Raw genomic sequence first — 17,925 nt, forward strand, 5'->3', positions numbered from 1 at the left:
ATTGAAACTGTGGTGAAATGATAATTTCCACTGTCTATTCTGCTGTGAACCATGTGCAGTACACAGAGAAAATAGACGACACCTCAAATCTCAGCATGAAGTGCAGCGCGGCTCACATCGCTTAGCTGAGCCTGAGCAGTGCAGAGATGATCCAAAAAGCACAGAAGAGTGTGTGTCCTGTTGTCTGCAGCCACTGGTTTCATCAAACATGTGGAGAAGACAATGGGCTGAGTGATGATGATGCGGTCTCCCATCTGCAAGGACTGTTTGTTCCCTGAGTCGCTCCGAAAGAAATTACCCGATGATTAATCTGTTATTGTTATTGTTGCTTGCTGTTGATAGAATTTTAATATATAGGGAAAAAAAATTATATACACCTTTAATAGAATATTTTTTATTAATTGTATAGTTTCTTTATTTAGGCTTTGGTTCGCTATAAAAAAATAGGACTTTTATATGTCATTATGAATGAATGACATTTCTATGAATAAAATCTATTTCTTATTCCGCTTTTTGCATAATGAAATTAAGCCTAATACAAGTGTTCCACATTACAAAGTGATATGTCAATTAATAACATTTCAATTAATGAAATTGTCAGTAATCAAATTCTGGCAGAGCACTTAAAGCTGTCCACACCTCCTCTGTGTATGATATCTCCATTCTCTCTTATGGTGTGGTTAGAACACATCTTAAGGACTACAGAAAGGTATAATATGTAGATCTAATGTGTTAAACAGATATCGGAAAAAGTAACAGAATTTAAAATATCAAAAAAATGCCTTGAGCAAGACTAATTCTCTAAAACCAAAATCGGTTATATCATAATATTTACAACCCACTGTTGGCCAATCCGCCTCGTCGCTGCAAAGAAGGAGGTTAAGTATAAGCAGCAGAGCATTGGAAAGTGCATTCAGGAAGTTTCTTCCAATAGCTGACACAGGATTGGACTTACCTCCCCCTTGATTTACAAAGCACCTGAAGCAAGTGGACAACAACAGGTAGCGTTCTATTCTTGTTCCTAATACAGAGCTGCAAGTGTCTCTAAACAAGGACTGTATTTAAATTGTATTGTTTAAATGCTTTAATGTAATATGGAAAAGTGTAACATATACACTTTTGTAATAAGTGTTACTTATTATACTGAGAATTTGGGGGGAATTGGAAAAAATTGATACAAGGATAATATTTATCTTGTAGCACAAACAGAGCAGGGAGGCCAAGAGAAAGCAGACAGGGGCAATGTAGACAGTGAATGGGTTGTAGCAGTGATATCTGCTGCTTTTGTTCCTGTGAAGAAGTGGAGAAGAGAGCGATATAACAAAAGTGAATATAGTGAATACAAGAGCAAATTAAAAAAGAATAGGGAGAAGGGTAAACCAATCTGCAGGACTGTTCTGTAATTAGTTTGCTAAAGAGATCTGTTGGAAATCTGAAACTAAATAAATTATAAAGATCGAGAAGTTAAAATGTCCTGTATAGTTTTATTATAAGCCTTTTCAAAGGGTGAACAGAAAGTTACACAGTGGCACTGATTGAACAACAGAGGAGATATTTATAAGAACATTGTGGGTGGATTTGATGTTAGCATAAAAGTCAAAAATGAGGAGGTATCGATAGGTACAGGTAGAGGTGGAAAAATCCGCCTTCAAACTGTTGTATCTAAGATTTTTGTCTTTGTGAATGAAATATTGTGAAGTGACTTTACTCAACCTCTCTTTATTTACAAATCTTACTCTGGATATTAATTTCTCTTCATATTAGAGCCATGAAGCTTCTCTGTCTGCTGCTGTTGGCCTGTTTGGCTGGCTGTGGTGCTTCCAGTTCAAGAGACTGGGCTCATCACGGGGCTCCCATGTTTGCCGACCTCACAGTTCGTGAATTGAAAGCTGTCCGGGCGTACCTGCATGGTCTTCCGCAACTGGAGCTCACTGATGCCCGCAGCAAGCCTCTGAAGAAGAACAGCATCCTCCTGATAGAACTCCATTTGCCAAAGAAGCACGAAGCCCTGAGAGCTCTGGACCGAGGACAGTCAAAACCCCCACGTCAAGCCCGTGTCATCATTCAGTTCGGGAACCAAACCAAACCCAACATCACTGAGTACATTGTCAGTCCATTGCCATCCCCAAAGTCCCATGAAGTTAAGACCTTCAAGGGGGGGAAGCCTGTCGGCTTTGATTCAAGGCCTATTACTGCTGCAGAGTATCGCCATATGATTGCCATCCTTGAGAAGATTACAACTAAAGCTCACAAACTCCTCTTTGAGACCACAGGCGGGTTTTCCTTCACTAACTGCTCTAACCGCTGCCTGACGTTCTCTGACATAGCCCCCCGTGGTCTGGGTCCTGGTGAGAGGAGAACCTGGATCATGTTGCAGAAGTTTGTGGAGGGTTATTTCATCCATCCAGTTGGGTTTGAGGTACTGGTCAACCATCGGGACCTGGACCCAGAAAAATGGGCAGTCGAAAAGGTCTGGTACAACAGCATGTACTTTGACAGTGTTGAGGAGCTGGTAGAAAAGTATGAGTCAGGAGGTGTGGAGAAGATCAAGTTACCCGATCACGATGACAATGACCTCTACTCCACCTACATCCCCCGGGGTCACAGCAACACCCCCACCAATATCCACGGGCCAAAGCTTGTGGAGCCTCAGGGACCTCGCTATCTCGTTGACCGCAACTTTGTTGAATACTCTGGATGGTCTTTTGCCTACCGAGTTCGCTCATCAGCCGGGCTTCAAATCTTTGACCTACGTTTTAATGGAGAAAGGATTGCCTACGAAGTCAGTCTCCAAGAAGCGATTGCCTTCTATGCTGGTGACACTCCTGCGGCCATGCAAACAAAGTATATCGATGCAGGATGGGCAATGGGCACTTCAAGCTTCGAGCTAGCGCCTGGAATCGACTGTCCAGAAATTGCCACATTTATCGACCTTAACCACTACTACGACACGGATAAACCTCTGCACCACAAAAATGCACTTTGTATTTTTGAGATGACAACGGGTATGCCCCTCAGAAGGCATTTCAACTCCAACTTCAAGGGGGGATACAACTTCTACGGGGGGCTGGAAAACAGCGTGCTGGTGCTGCGGACAACCTCAACGGTTTACAACTATGATTACATCTGGGACTTCGTCTTCTACCAGAATGGGGTGATGGAGGTAAAGGTCAGCGCCACTGGATACATCCACGCCACATTCTTGACCCCCAATGGACTTCAATATGGCAACAAGGTGTATGATTATGCGCTGGGTAACTTGCATACACACCTCGTCCATTACAAGGTGGATCTGGATATAGCTGGTGAGTATTCCATTACAATCACTATATTTTAATGTCTAATGTATCTTTATTTGCCACTGCCACTCTATATTTAAAAAAGGCTATACAACATCAGCAGTCTAAACAGCAGAGTTAATATGAATTACATACATATTGGGAGATTCCTTGTGTCACAGGTATGTAGGAAGATGGACAGAAAGGATAGAATGGGCCAATTTTTTTTATAGGAAACTTGCGTCTTGTCATAGCCCCAAAAATTTAATTTTGGTATCAACTCTAACCCCTGGTCTCCCCCTGAAACCCGAGAGTTTCAATGGTCTAGCCCTACTATTCTTTGCCGAAACAACAACCCTTTCCCATACCATAACCATCTATATAACATTGTAGAAAGTGAGAATATAAAAAATGTTGCCACTGCTCATAAAGAAACTTGGCATTAAACATTGTCTGCCCTCGTACGGAATCCTCTAATACTCTTATATGCACAATTATTTCATAAGTATTTATATTCCTGTTTCACCAATCTCATTACATTGTGTTCATAGTATGTTTTTGAGGCTGTGGATATAGTGAAATAAGATGAAAGAAACTGCACCCATGGATTAAGCTTTCAACAGTTTTTTTTATTAATGCCAGTCCAGATAAAAGCACTCTCTGGACTTCGCCCTGTCATAAAGCAGACTTGGCTTATCAAGTGCCTGCAAATGTTCCTTTGAAATGTTTGCACATGGCTCTGTGCTTTGCTAAAATCAATAACTTAGACCTGTTTGTCACATAACCAAAGAATTAGCGATGGAAACTAAATGAAATGTGACTTAACAGACTGATTGTGTCTTAAAAGACTGATTACACCTTGACATCTACCTTTGCTGTCACTGTGACGCAGGTCGAGAGAACAGCTTTGAGTCGATCGATCTGAAGTTTGTCAACTTCACAAATCCCTGGAGCCCGAAGAACTTCATTGTCCAGTCCAAACTCCACAAGACAGAGCACAAGACCGAGCGATCTGCCGCCTTCCGCTTTGGCAAAAAGTTCCCCCGCTATGTGCACTTTTACAACGCCAACAAGAAAAATAAATGGGGGCACCAGAAGGGTTACCGAATTCAGTTCAACTCACATGCCCATAGTGTCCTTCCAAAAGGCTGGAGAGAGGAAAACGGCATCAGTTGGTCAAGGTAATCAAATATTCTACAATTATGTTTCTAGTAAAAAAGTATATGGGTAAATATTTAAACCCATGTGTGCCATGTTTTTAAGGGGACCCCCATTCCAAATGTCCTCATCATCATCTTCAAGTTCACTTAGTTGACATCCTTATAGACATAGACATCTCCAGTGGAATTCAGTTTCTGTGCATTTAAGCAGAGTTTTGCTCACAGCATATTATGTTTGTAATGATTGACCCCCCGATGTTCACTGAAGTTGAAGAGCTTGATCTCGAGATAAGAAGCGGGGTAATAAATCAGGTCAAAGTAGAGCCTTGGTTTGGGACTCAGCAGTGTTCGTGAAATATTGACAAATATACATTTATTTACCTAAAGTTTGATTTCTATAACAGTCAGATAATCATTTGATAAGCAAAATAACTGTTGGGCTTCTCTATAATATTGTGAGGTCTTACTATGAGCTTTGAGATAATAAATAAAAAAAGCGACTGAATTCAATCAGTTAATACGAGTTATACATTTCAAATCAATCAATCAAATTTTATTTGAATAGCCCATATTCACAAATCATAATTTGTCTCATAGGGCTTTAACATGGTGTGACATCTGTCCTTAACCTTCAACAAGAGTAAGGAAAAACTACTAAAACCCCTTATAACAGGGTAAACAATATGCCTAGGTTTTTTTTCTGAAGGGGTATGACCACTTTCCAAATATCCTGTTTGAAAGTTCAATCACATTGTTGTTACCATGCAACAAAGTGGAAACAAAGGCTCAGAGGTAAAAAAGCAAAGACATCAGATATATACTCTATTACAGTAGGTGACAGTTATGCATGACTTTGTTGTGGGCCACTGCCACCTACCACAATGTTGTGTTCAGTCTATACCATATATTCTACAAAAGTGCAAATATGTCAAAATTTGGAAGTGTTGGTTGATGCACACACACCAACAGTTGCAAGTATTCGGTGGTAGTAAAGCAATTTGTCCTTTATTATCTGAAAATGTGGGTTACAAAAACAGTCGTAAACCAGTTTGCAGCTGCAAATCATATCTGAGCTCTCCATCACTCAGCCGTCCGGCTGACAGGTTTTGTAACACTAACTGTTGACCCGTTTGTTTGCAGGTATCCTCTGGCTGTGACTCGTCATAAAGATAGTGAAGCCAGCAGCAGCAGCATTTACAGCCAGAACGATCCCTGGGAACCTGCCGTGTCCTTTGAGGACTACATCCGCAACAATGAAGACATAGTCAACCAGGTACAGTAGTGAACTTTATTTTGACCTTTGTATGTTCCCTGTTCAAGTATATGACACAATGCTCAATAAAGACATGAGGTTGATGTCTATATTTTCCAAATTGTTGAATTAATCTTTTAACAATTTACAAGTAAGAACTCAACAATAACATCTGAAGATCATTGTCACACTTAAATTTCCCTTGCTTTTGGAGCTTTAGTGTTGGTGGACTATTAAAACAAAGCTATTTGATCTCTTTTTTACTGGAGTAGGAGGCAAGAATCATAAATAGACAGTTTAAAATGGATTCTTAGAAAAGCTGTTTATATTTCAGGGGTGGGGGAGATGTTTTCTGTGAGGTGACGTAATGTGATTGGAAGTTGGAAGATTGCTTTTCCTCAAAGAATCTGTTTATCAGTTCCCAATGCTGACATTTCCCCCTGTTTGCACGTTTAAATGGATGAAAACCACATGTTCTGTGTCCTATTCAAAGTAGTCTTACTGTAATGTTTGCTTCCCTGTGTGCAGGACCTAGTTGCCTGGGTGACGGTGGGCTTCCTGCATGTGCCTCACTCAGAAGACATCCCCAACACGGCGACACCCGGCAACGCAGTGGGCTTCTTCCTTCGTCCCTTCAATTTCTTCGACGAAGACCCTTCGCTGTCGTCGCGCAGCACCGTCATCGTCCGGCCGGGGCAGGATGGCAAACCCAAGGTCCAGAGATGGACACCTGAGGTCGTGGGACACTGTGTGACAGACAAGCCATTCTTTTACAACGGCACCTATGCAGGTGTCTAGTGAGGTTTTCTAAACAGTGTTTTAGTACAATTTCAGTACACTAATAAGGCTCAATTACACAATGTGGATCTTAGATAATGACAATCACTTGAAGAACATAAAGTCAGATTCATGTATAACAATATGACAACCTATGAGAACCAATGTAAAAGGAAGACAATTTTAAAAAGGAAAAGGTTGATATTGTGTTATTGTCTTTTCAGAAATGCTACTTTTTTCTATCAATGGTCATGTACAACTTAAAACCATACTTTTAAGTGAAATTATTGCACTAACGTCAAACCACCCCTTTTCAAACACTACTTGACATAATCCCTGTCTCTCTCCAATCTGGCTGCACCGATTCGAGAAAATCAACGGTCCTTATCTCCCATAAATGACTCTTAATGGCAACGTTTATATAACACAGTATAGCAAACCACACATGTAACCTGGCAGGGGGAAGGGGAGTCGGTGTGGGGCATGGAGGCCTTGAGAACTCCAGTAATCCCATGGCGGGTCGCCGTGGCTGAGGTTTAGCAGCAGCAAGCATCCAGGATGCAGGATGCTCCGTATCCGCCCCACATGGGTCTAAACTACCGTCCCTCAGCACGCTCCACCCGCCCCCCTGGAGGGAATGTTTTCACTGCACAGACAACAGGCCTTACAGAGCAAACAGCCTGATTCCGGATCCTTCCACACAAACAGACCAGATACCACCTGGCGGAGCCGTTGCCCCTGGAAACCTATCCATACGTACAATGTGGCAGAATTCACGGAAAATCAACAGCGCATGTTACTGCTCTGTCCTTTATGCCCACATTCCTGACCTAGCCTCGTGACTCACACTCGAGGAAATATTTTATAGAGTGACAAATTAATCAATCTTATTGAATGTTATTGATAATATTTTGTATCAAATGTTTTGTATCAAACAATGACTAATAAACACATTTTTCTTTTTCGCCATCAAGCTGAATAAAACTTCTAAAAAGCATTAAGTGGTTTGTGCAGTGGGAAAGTGGGTCTGTATAAAGGGTAAATATGTGTTTTTTAAGAAGGGAAAAGGATCCGGCCAACAACTGTCGTCACTGTCTAAGAACTCTTTTTATAGGTGTGTGCCAATGTTTTACAGTGAACATTATAAAAGAGGGATAGTATGAGAGCTATGCATGCATCAGTGAGGGGACGTTAGAGGAGGGCACAGAAAGACAATGTCAAATGGCTAACAAGCATTCCTATAGCAACTTCCATAGCAATGACTATAGGACTGTACTGATTGCAACACCGTTTGTTAAGTCTGAACCGGTGTAGAGACATTTTACATTTAAAAAACAGCATCTCATCCTTTCTCCTCTCTTAAATCTTTCCAATACCCTGCATGTTTCAAATCACTGAGACATGTTATAATAAGAAACTGACCTGGTTTACATTCATATAAAGCCATTAAAAGAAGCTTTTAAGGCTGCTCAGTATAAATAACGCTTCATCTTTAGCCGGACGCGAATGCGAGTATCGCCATTACACTTTGCATGTGGTTTGAACTTAAAGGTTCAGTGTGTTGAATTTAGTGACATCTAGTGGTGAAGTGTCATGTTGCAGCTGAATACCCCTCACCTCACCCTCCACTTCCAAACATGACAGAGAACCTGTGGTAGCCTTCAGTTGTCATAAGAACTCAAAAGTTTTTAGTTTATGTCCAGTTTGGGCTACTGAAAAAAAGATGACAGGCAGTTCCCGATGTTATTATAAAGTATTTAAATATAAAGGGCTCATTCTAGGGTTAAAAAAAACAAACAATAATTCATACAATTCAGATGAAACACACTGGTGAAAACCTCACTAGGATTATTTTATATAAAATTTCTACCAATAGAGCCCTTTAACTTAAATCAGTCAAACTAAACCTTTAAAGATACAAACGTAAATAAAATAATGCAACATTTCTACACTCTTACAACAAATATTCCTAACATGTAGTAGCATGTGTAGGTCTGTCATAAAAAGCCTGGGATCTTAGATGGAGAAATGTGGCCACCTAGTGGTTAATTGAATAATTGTCTCCTCAGATGATTTAATGAAGCTGACAATTTCTGTTGGACACAAGCCATAATTTGGTATTTGAAGTATTTTAATATTCTGGGTAAGGGGTTAATCTTAAAATGTTATCATCTTAATTACAAATAGTGTGCATGTTTCAACAATGATGATTATATTTATGTTTTCATCATCAGAATGTATACTCACCTAAAGTCGGTTGGGAAGGTCCTCCACTCATACATGCCTGAAAATGCAGGCTTTTCAAAAGACTTGAAGAACTAATCTTTTGCCGAAAAACCCAAGCATCTTATTAACATTAAAAGTAAAAATGACGAGATATTTACGAAAAAATAAAGAAACATCACCAAAGAAGTCCAGGAGTAAGATATATTTGGGGGTAAAAGTGGTTTTGAATAGAGAATTACTGAAATTCGTTTTAAGAAAAAAATGAATTATCACAAAAAAGAAAGGAGCAGTAGGCCGTTGTCCGGCTTGTGAAGCAGCATCCTTCCTTCCCTCCTTCCCTCCTTACATTCTTCATTTTTCTTTTCCCTTCTATTTCCAGCTGTGACTCTGCGCTAATCATCCATCTGTTTTTATCAATAGATGATTAATCCTCATTCATTCAAGCCTCACTGTGACTTGGGCATGGACATGTCACATGTGTTTGAATGCTGCGATAGTCCAACACTACATCCTGTCTGATATCCTGGGAGAGACAGCTCCAAATATCTAATGATGATGGAGAGGTTTTCCACTGGTAAAAGGTCACAGCAGCCACATTCAAACTGAGGGGGGCTGTATTACTTAATTAATCTTTTCACAATGATATTACACCGGGAAATGTAATGAGTAGTAAATATATTTATAATAACAATTTGTAATAACCTATCCATCTTCCCTTCAGCCCCATAGAGCTGTCCTTGGTTTACTTACTCAATCCAATCTCAAATGACTGCTTGTGTTATTTGATTATTATTGATTATTATAAATTTTTGCTTATTTTTAGATTAATTGATTAATTGTGAGACATATACAAAATCTACTGTGTTCATTATTTATAGTGGATCTTATTAATGTCATCTTTTGTGATTATTTTTTTTAAGTGCTATATTTCACTTTTGAGCAGCAGCAGGGCTTCTTGAGAGAGGGCAGGGTTTTGAGGGATAAACTGAACATGAAACGAAGAGCTCTCAAAATGAAAACTTGATAAATAGGAAAGAAACTCCACCCATAAATTATCAGCTTAATGTAGCCTGCAGCTTAATATTTTGGGAGGGTAATAAAAAACATCTTCTCGGAAATGACGTCTCCTCAGGCAAGGTCAGGGAAAGTGCAGCAGTTTTCTCTTTATCGGAACATCCTTGTAATAAGTCATTTTAAAAGTTCACTTATTATGTTGACTTCGTTAGACAGCTTTTAGTTCATATAATAACTTAGTTAGCTGAAGATCAGTACATCAGATAATAGCAGATTCTGCAGATATATTGCGTTTATAAATAAATAACATTGTACAGCACAAGACATGCCAAACTTCGGAAAACAAATTCCCATGTTGCTTTTACACAAAAATTAAATGTTGATCAATTTATGTTTTATATATTTATGCAGAAGTTAAACTTTTTTTTAAATCAAAGTATTTGACTTATTCACAATAACGCAAATCGGTAGAAAACAATTCATGGAAGGTGACTCTTTCATTAAACTTATGTAATAAAGTCACATTGAATATGTGTTTGAAATACATTTAGACATGATTGTTTTTAAAGCATATATTTAGAAAGTTCTTTGTCTCTCAAATATGTATCCACAGTGAAGGAAGGGCCCCAATAATTTGTTTTGCTTACCTGCGGCGCACATAGTCCGGCGGCGCACATCATTCTGCGGCGCACTTCATCCATCTTGCCATGCAAATCATCCTGTAGCTCACATCATCCTGCGGCGCACATCATCACCGCACATCATCTTGCAGCGCACATCATCCTGTGGCTCACATCATCCTGTGGCTCACATCATCCTGCGGCGCACATCGGCGCACATCTGCGGTGCACATCATTGTGCAGCGCACATCGTCCTGTGGCGCACTTCATCCTGTAGCACACATCTTTGTGCGGCGCACATCGTCCTGCGGCGCATCATCGTGCAGCGCACTTCATTCTGCGGCGCACATCATCCTGCGGGGCACATCATCACCGCACCTCATCATGCGGCGCACATCATCGTCCTGCGGCGTATCATCGTGCAGTGCACTTCATCATGCGGCGCACATCATCCTGCGGCGCACATCATCCTGCAGCGCACATCATCCTGGGGCGCACATTGTCCTGCAGCGCACATCATTGTGCAGCGCACATCGTCCTGCGGCGCACTTCATCCTGCGGCCCACATCATGGTGCAGCGTACATTGTCGTGAGGCGCACATTGTCCTGCAGCGCACATCGTTGTGCATCGCACATCGTCCTGCGGCGCACTTCATCCTGCGCGCACATCATCCTGCGAGGCACATCATCCTGGGGCGCACATCAGTGCATCGTCATTGTCCTTGCGGTGCACATCATTGTGCAGCGCACATCGTTCTATGGCACACTTCACCCTGCTGTGCACATCATCCTGCGGCGCACATCGGCGCACATCGTCTTGCTGCACACCATCCTACGCTGCACATCGTCCTGCGGCGCACATCAAAGGAAGAGGGTTGGACCTAGAAGTTCCACCCCACATAACCGCCTTTTGATTAAATTTGATATTCTAACATTTAACAATACAATACAAAATCGATTTATGTATGTGGGTCTAGATACAGCATCAAAGTCATGAAGTTATTTTGAGAAGTGATGGCCTATTTCAATGGCAAGATAAAAAAATAAAAAGAATCAACAGAAGAATACAGAAGGAGGGAGGGGGTCTCGCCCGGGGCGCAATTCCAAGTAGAACCGCCACTGTGTGTAGGTAATAAGGAGGGAAGCAAGCGTGTTAACAGCTGAGGGGTCATTACTTCTTCAGTCATCCAATCATCCAGGCTAACACTGCCACCAACTGGTTAAATATGTATATCATGCAGGCCCTATAAACACTGAAGAAACTACATTTAATAAATTTATTTAAATCATTGAGAATTTTCAAATGTTAACAGATTGTTTCGAATTTAACTGGTGCAGATCTTCTAGCTTTCACTTCTTGTAAGCATTCTATTGGCAGGAGAAGCTAGATCTCACTTCTGTGACAGGGGGAGGAGATAAGTAGATGTCAAAGCTGCTCAGTTGTTAAGTTGTGTTGAAAACACAAGAAAAAACATGGTGTTAGATTAATGGGTACAAGGACACTAACCACAATGAAAGACCATTGTGTAGCCGTTCAAACAGAGCCAGTCACATAAGAAGGTGATTATTGTAAGATGATGGGACTCTCTTCATATCCACATATATAACATGACACATTGTTGCACAGTTATTTGAATGCATTTATTAAGCAGGTGTGCAGATATGAGATAAACAGAACATATCCTAATTATAACCCCTGCCCCTCATCGAGTGCCTGTTCGTGTGAGCCGGTGCCCACATTCGTAGCCGGATAGGTGCACGCTAGTCTGGAATGCCAACCATCCCATTCGTCTTTGTCTACTTCCCAAAAAAACTCCTCCGCCCCGTCAGCAGCTGAGAATAAACTTCAGACAGACAGGTCCTGCAAAACACAGTAAGACCAGGCATAGAGAGCGAGAGCGAGAGACACAGAGGCAGAGAGAGAGGGGTTACAGGACAAACACAAGAGACACATTTCAATCACCAGGGAGGATATTAACTGGTTTCATATCATCTGCTACCAGAATAACAAGTACCTTACTACTTTAATATGTGTCGTGTTCGTTTCTCCCCCCTTACTTTGGTGCTCCCGGTCAAATTTGACCGGCCTGTTTTAACTGCCCTTACATTAACACAAAAACCATTGATCGTCACCAAATTGTATTTAACTCCCTTTTAACCTGTAAACAATGTCTCAGACTACTGGTTACATGAATAACTGCAGTGAATAGACACAGAAATTGAAAGTTGTATTCCAAAATTAACATTTATTGTAGAAAAATCAAAACAGAGACCAAATTCACAGAACATCAGAACATCAACATGAACACATTGTGTGTGTGTGTGTGTGTGTGTGTGTGTGTGTGTGTGTGTGTGTGTGTGTGTGTGTGTGTGTGTGTGTGTGTGTGTTCAGATACAGGAGTGGCATTTTGCAATCAGGTCACAGTGTGTCTTGCAAACGTAGGCATCACATTTGAAACATGTAAGACTTGTCTTATTGTCTCTAGGGGCACATAGCTTGCATCTCTTCCGTTTCTGCCCCTGTTTTGGGGGGAGAGTGGCCAGGGCCGTGGCTGGGGCTTGCAGACTCCTCACCAGACTGCAAGAGGCTGGTGTGCGGGGAAGGTGCTGGCGCCGTTGAATTAGAGGAGTCACTAAAGCTTTCCCAAGCTCTGCCAGGAAGAGTCTCCTCTTGAAACATTTCCCCTGATTCCAGGCTGGGTCGATCGCTGTCCACACCACATATGCATTACATGCAGACACATCGAGGATGTTGTGGAACACAGCCACAGGCCAACGAGCTGTCATTCGCTTGCAGGTGTATGTACCAGTAAGCTGCAATGAAAGAAACAATAATGAATAGATTGGAAACAATATTGAACCTGTCTTACACAAAATGCAATGTTTTACATGAATACAAGTAAATCAAATGCATGACAGATGAAAATATACATTACCTTATCAAGGCAATCAACGCCTCCTTTGTTTCTGTTGTAGTCCAGGATGATCTGGGGCTTCCTGTGCTCTGCTTCGCTGACAGCGGCGTCTTTGTGTAGAGTGCTCATCAGGATGACATTTTTATTTTTCTTGGGCAAATATGACACAAGACTGTGTGTGTCAGTGAAAGCAAATTTGGATGAGAGTGCCTCTCTCCCTCTGGTCGACACCAGTGCAGGGGGAAATTGAGGCTTGTTCTTCCTCACTGTCCCCACCATGGTGAGCTTTCTTTTCAGCAGCTCCTGACCAAGCCCATGTGATGTGAAAAAGTTATTACATGTGATGTTATGCCCCTTGAGACCGGCTGTCATGTCCAACACAACACGCATGCCTTGGTTTTTTTCTGGCCTTCCAGTAACAGGTTTCCCTGTGTAAACCTGCATATTCCAGGCGTAGCTGCTCCTGGCATCACATGCTGCCCAGATCTTGATCCCATACTTGCCTGGTTTGCTTGGGATGTACTGTTTGAATGGACAGCGACCTCTGAAAGGGACCAGGCGCTCGTCCACTGTCACCTCAGGGCCTGGATTGTACATCAGTGGTAGGCGCTCCACCCACCTGTCCCAAACGTTCCTGATGGCAGCCAGTTTGTCGTCTCGCCAGCGGAAAGGTCGTGTAGCTCTGTCATCAAATCTGATAATTCTTGAGAGGACATGAAACTGTTGCAGGGACATAGTTGACCGGAATATAGGCCTCCCTGACTCTGCATCCCACAGACTTTTTGTAGCCTCATTGTTGGACCGATGTACTCCTGCTAGAATCAACAGACCCATGTAGGCTTGGAGGTCTACCTGGTCCAAACCTTCCAGGTTTGTCATCGCCAGTATAATTTCCACAATGGACTCTGGTAAAAAGAGTTGGAAGCTGGACTTGATGTCATCCACACGAGATGTTGCATACCGTGTTGGCCCTGGTGACATCCTAATGATATTTTCCCCTCTTGTTCTGCCTCCTCTGTCCTGGGGGGATGAATACCAGAGCAAGTTGCCATCCTTGGACTGGAATGTCACCTCAGGTGTGTCTTCCACAGGGGCCTCTTCCCCAGGTGCCTCTTCCTCAGGGGCCTCTTCCTCGCCATATGTTGACTGTTCGGTCTCATGATGGTCTGGATCAAAATCAGGATCGTTGTCTTCTATTTCTGAAACATCCTCCTCTATTTCTGGTTCAACTCCAATCCCGTCTTCATCAGTTTGAAAAAAAAGGTCAAGAGCCTCTCTGACAGAAAAACGTCTGATCGGGCGCCGACTCATTGTGTTCAGAGTAAAATAAGAGCAATGCACAAGCAAGCTATATATAGGGGATCTGTGAGAAGATATCATACGTTTTGTATCGAAAGTGTGGTTCACGTGGGGGGATGGACACATTAGCCCGGGAAAGAGCCAGGTTCCCATAACAAACACCTAATTGGTAACTTTGAAGTGTTACACGTTTAGTCTGGAAGGTGTGGTTCACGTAGGGGGACAGGCACATAAGCACGGGAAAGAGAGGACACATGGTCAGTCTGAAAGGGGTTCACGTGGGGTGGAGTGTGTGTGTGTGTGCGTGCGTGTATGTGCGTGCGTGCGTGTGTGTGTGTGTGTAGGTGTGTGTGTGTGCGTGTAGGTGTGTTTGTGTGTGTGTGTGTGTGTGCGTGTAGGTGTGTTTGTGTGTGCGTGTGGTGGTGGTGGTGGATTTGTGGTTGTGTACTATCTGATGAATGAACACAATCTAGGGTCACCCATTCATTTCCTATGGCGGTCATTTTTGACCGGGAACACCACAGGTGTTACAAAGTTGACTAAACAACTCAAAATTCAATGAAAGTAGTGATCAGCAATTGTAAATGTTCAAATGCCTAGTGTGGAGGATATCATAAGCCCTTGAGACAATAAAATGTAAAACACAATATTTATGATTGATCGAAATGGAAATCGGTCAGATTTGACCAGTGATGCCGGTAACGCGCTACTTAGTAACGCGTTACTCTAATCTGACCACTTTTTTCAGTAACGAGTAATCTAACGCGTTACTATTTCCAAACCAGTAATCAGATTAAAATTACTTGTCCAAGTCACCTTGCGTTACTATTTCGGTATTTGTGGTTAACCCGCTGGGCACGTCCTGCGGCTGGGGGAGCAGTCGCCCCGTCGCCCTCCTCACCACGCCGCCGGAGGCTCGGTGTGCGGCACGCCTCGACGTTTTTTTAGGGGGGGAGGTGCTCATCCGCGGTGCGGGGGCTTTCCTTCTAGTATGCCGCGGGGCGGTGTCCGTCGGCGCTGCGGAAGGCGGGGACCGGTTGGAGGGGACCGGGTACGGCGGTCGGCGGCAGCGACTCTGGACGCGTTTCGGTCCCGTCAGATCACCTCAGCTACAGCGCCCGTTGGGGGAACCCTCCGTTCGCGCGGGGGGGGGGGGACCTCCGGCGGTGTCTAATAAAGTTAGTGTTGGCAAAACCGGTTGTCATTTTTATGTTGAGGCGGCGGGGCTGTTGTCGGCAGCTGCTGAATGTAACTAATAAAGTAACTTGTAATCTAACTTAGTTACTTTTAAAATCAAGTAACTTGTAATCTAACTTAGTTACTTTTAAAATCAAGTAACTTGTAAAGTAACTAAGTTACTTTTTCAAAGTAACTATGGCAACACTGGATTTGACCCGAACACGACACAAAGGTTAAGTCGTTATGGCATCTAAAATCAGTAGATAAACATGACTGCTAGTTCTCTGTGACACTACATCAGATATAACTTTTAATTCAAGCTCACTAAGTTAGTTTAATTATCATTGATTTACTCAACAATCCAAGGAGGAAGTGTTAATTGTAAAACAATCCAGAATAGAGTTAGATGTAGATAAATTACATTAGGTGGTGTAAAAATACTTTGTCAGTGAAATAAATAAATATGCTGATGTCATTGCCGTGAATGTGCTAATAAGTCATCAGTCATCTGGCAAAGCAGTCGCAGCATGTGTCTGCATCAGTCCAGGCTGGTGCGGAGAGGAAAGGGTGGGGACATGAGGAGGGGGGAGGACGAGAGGTCAACAAGAGGACAGGGTGAGGTGAATTCGAAACACGGAGATTTGCATAATTTGAAACCCCAACCCCTCCCATCGAGGCTCAGTAAATGTTTGTTTAGATCCACTTTGAGTTTCCTCACATAGTTGTAAGCATGGGGATCATACACTAAAGCTTTGAGTGATCTTAACTTGAAGGGTCTGAATTATAACCCCAGAGGCCAGAAATATCATGTCTTATGTTTAAATGTAGGACTGGTCAACTGTCCAAGCATTGCTGAGTGGATTGATTCGATCCAGGCCTGCATATGGGTGCCGGTCATTTGTTTCAGGCATCAATATCTTTTTTAAATGCTCATGAAATGCATAAGTGCATTGCATGAGTTTCATTATAGGACTTTTTCTTCACAAAGCAACTGAAGTAAGGAAACTCTCTTAGAATTTCCTCACGCTACGTGTTTACTGTTTAAAGTAGGAAAAGGTAAGAAAGTGTCCTTGCTATCATGACAAATCAAGATATGCCACTGCACAAACATGTTTCTAGCTGTTCCCTTTGCAGAGCATTGAATCATTTGTCCCGGGGTCACTCACCTTGACAGATGTCCACTGTTGAGTGACTCACTGGGAGCAAGAGGATTATGTGTGTGTCAGGGAGTGCAAGAGGTAGGTGCCACCTACCTGTTCCTTCTACCTTTTGGTTTCAGATCAGAATCATGTAGCAAAAATAAGCCAGCTCACTCTTTCAATTCGGAATTATCTAAACTGACAGAAATGTTCTAAAAATCAACAGGATAGTCTCAAGCAGGTTGTTATTTGTAGGAGCCTTTAGGATGATTGCTAAACAGCTCTTTGTACACATGACCCTGCCTTCTCTAATCTGCCTTCTGTCCCACAAGACCTCAGCCAATCCTGCTCCTTGGTCCCTGGGGGTAGTTGTGGCAGACATGTGCTCTCAGCCACTCCTTGGTAATGGCTCACTCTTGGTGTACTTGCTGGTCTCCTGAAATCTCCTGGTTTGGTAAGAGGTAAGTAATGTTGTTACGAACCGTGTTCTATATGTCCTGTATGTGTACATGTATTGTGTTCTGTTTTGTGTTGTTGTTTTGTCTCCTCCTCCTGGATGAGTGGTGATGCCTGCAGGGACCTGAAGGGGGAGCTCTCAGCAGGAAGCGTCATCGAAGTGGAAACAGAGGAAGAAGCGTCATGGCCGCTCAACTCACCTGGGTCCAATAACAAATCACCACACCTGGTCCAAATCTACAATCAACCCTTACCCTTTAAATAGTTCTTTGTGTTTTGTTAGCAGGAGAGGAGGCTTTTTGGAGGGAGCTGTGGCAGAGCGCTGTTGGTTTTTGTTTGGTTTAGCTTAGATATTTGCTGGTGCCTTGATTTAGTTTTGCCTTTATTATTTGAGTTGTTACCCGCCTACTTTTGGTTTTGTCTTTGTCTTTGTGAATGTTTGTTTGTTGTGCGCACTGGGACAGCGAGGACAGGTAAGATACTCCGGGCTCTACGTATAACACACGCGTAGGTTTACTTCATGTTAATACCCCAGGTTAGAGTGAGCACCACCCGCTGTACTTTTGGGTGCTAAGCACCTGTAAAGGGGGGGTGGGTTTTTTTTGTGTTC

At 42.5% G+C, this 17,925-nt stretch overlaps 2 protein-coding genes across 2 annotated transcripts; one reads left to right on the forward strand and one right to left on the reverse strand.

Annotated features, from left to right (window-relative positions):
- Nucleotides 1-1,735: 1,735 nt before the first annotated feature.
- aoc1 (amine oxidase copper containing 1) lies at nt 1,736-6,488 on the forward strand. The gene is made up of 4 exons (XM_053412102.1): nt 1,736-3,305; nt 4,171-4,459; nt 5,579-5,711; nt 6,219-6,488. The coding sequence occupies exons 1-4, from the start codon at nt 1,769-1,771 to the stop codon at nt 6,486-6,488; spliced, it is 2,229 nt and encodes a 742-aa protein (XP_053268077.1). The 5' UTR covers nt 1,736-1,768.
- Nucleotides 6,489-12,553: 6,065 nt separating this feature from the next.
- LOC128425486 (piggyBac transposable element-derived protein 4-like) lies at nt 12,554-15,194 on the reverse strand. Its single transcript, XM_053412101.1, has 2 exons — nt 13,264-15,194; nt 12,554-13,141 (listed from the first exon to the last, which is right to left on the reverse strand). Exons 1-2 carry the CDS (start codon nt 14,692-14,694, stop codon nt 12,716-12,718), a joined length of 1,857 nt encoding a protein of 618 aa, XP_053268076.1. The 5' UTR covers nt 14,695-15,194; the 3' UTR covers nt 12,554-12,715.
- Between the last annotated feature and the right edge of the window lie 2,731 nt (nt 15,195-17,925).

Source organism: Pleuronectes platessa, chromosome 20 (assembly GCF_947347685.1).
Source record: "Pleuronectes platessa chromosome 20, fPlePla1.1, whole genome shotgun sequence".
Taxonomy (NCBI): domain Eukaryota; kingdom Metazoa; phylum Chordata; class Actinopteri; order Pleuronectiformes; family Pleuronectidae; genus Pleuronectes; species Pleuronectes platessa.

Coding starts and splice junctions, on each gene's coding strand:
- LOC128425486 (XM_053412101.1), bottom strand. CDS start 14,694: ATGGGAACCTGGCTCTTTCCCGGGCTAATGTGTCCATCCCCCCACGTG. Junction 13,142..13,263: donor GCGTTGATTGCCTTGATAAG/GTAATGTATATT, acceptor CTTTCATTGCAG/CTTACTGGTACATACACCTG.
- aoc1 (XM_053412102.1), top strand. CDS start 1,769: ATGAAGCTTCTCTGTCTGCTGCTGTTGGCCTGTTTGGCTGGCTGTGGT. Junction 4,460..5,578: donor AACGGCATCAGTTGGTCAAG/GTAATCAAATAT, acceptor GTTTGTTTGCAG/GTATCCTCTGGCTGTGACTC. Junction 5,712..6,218: donor ATGAAGACATAGTCAACCAG/GTACAGTAGTGA, acceptor CCCTGTGTGCAG/GACCTAGTTGCCTGGGTGAC.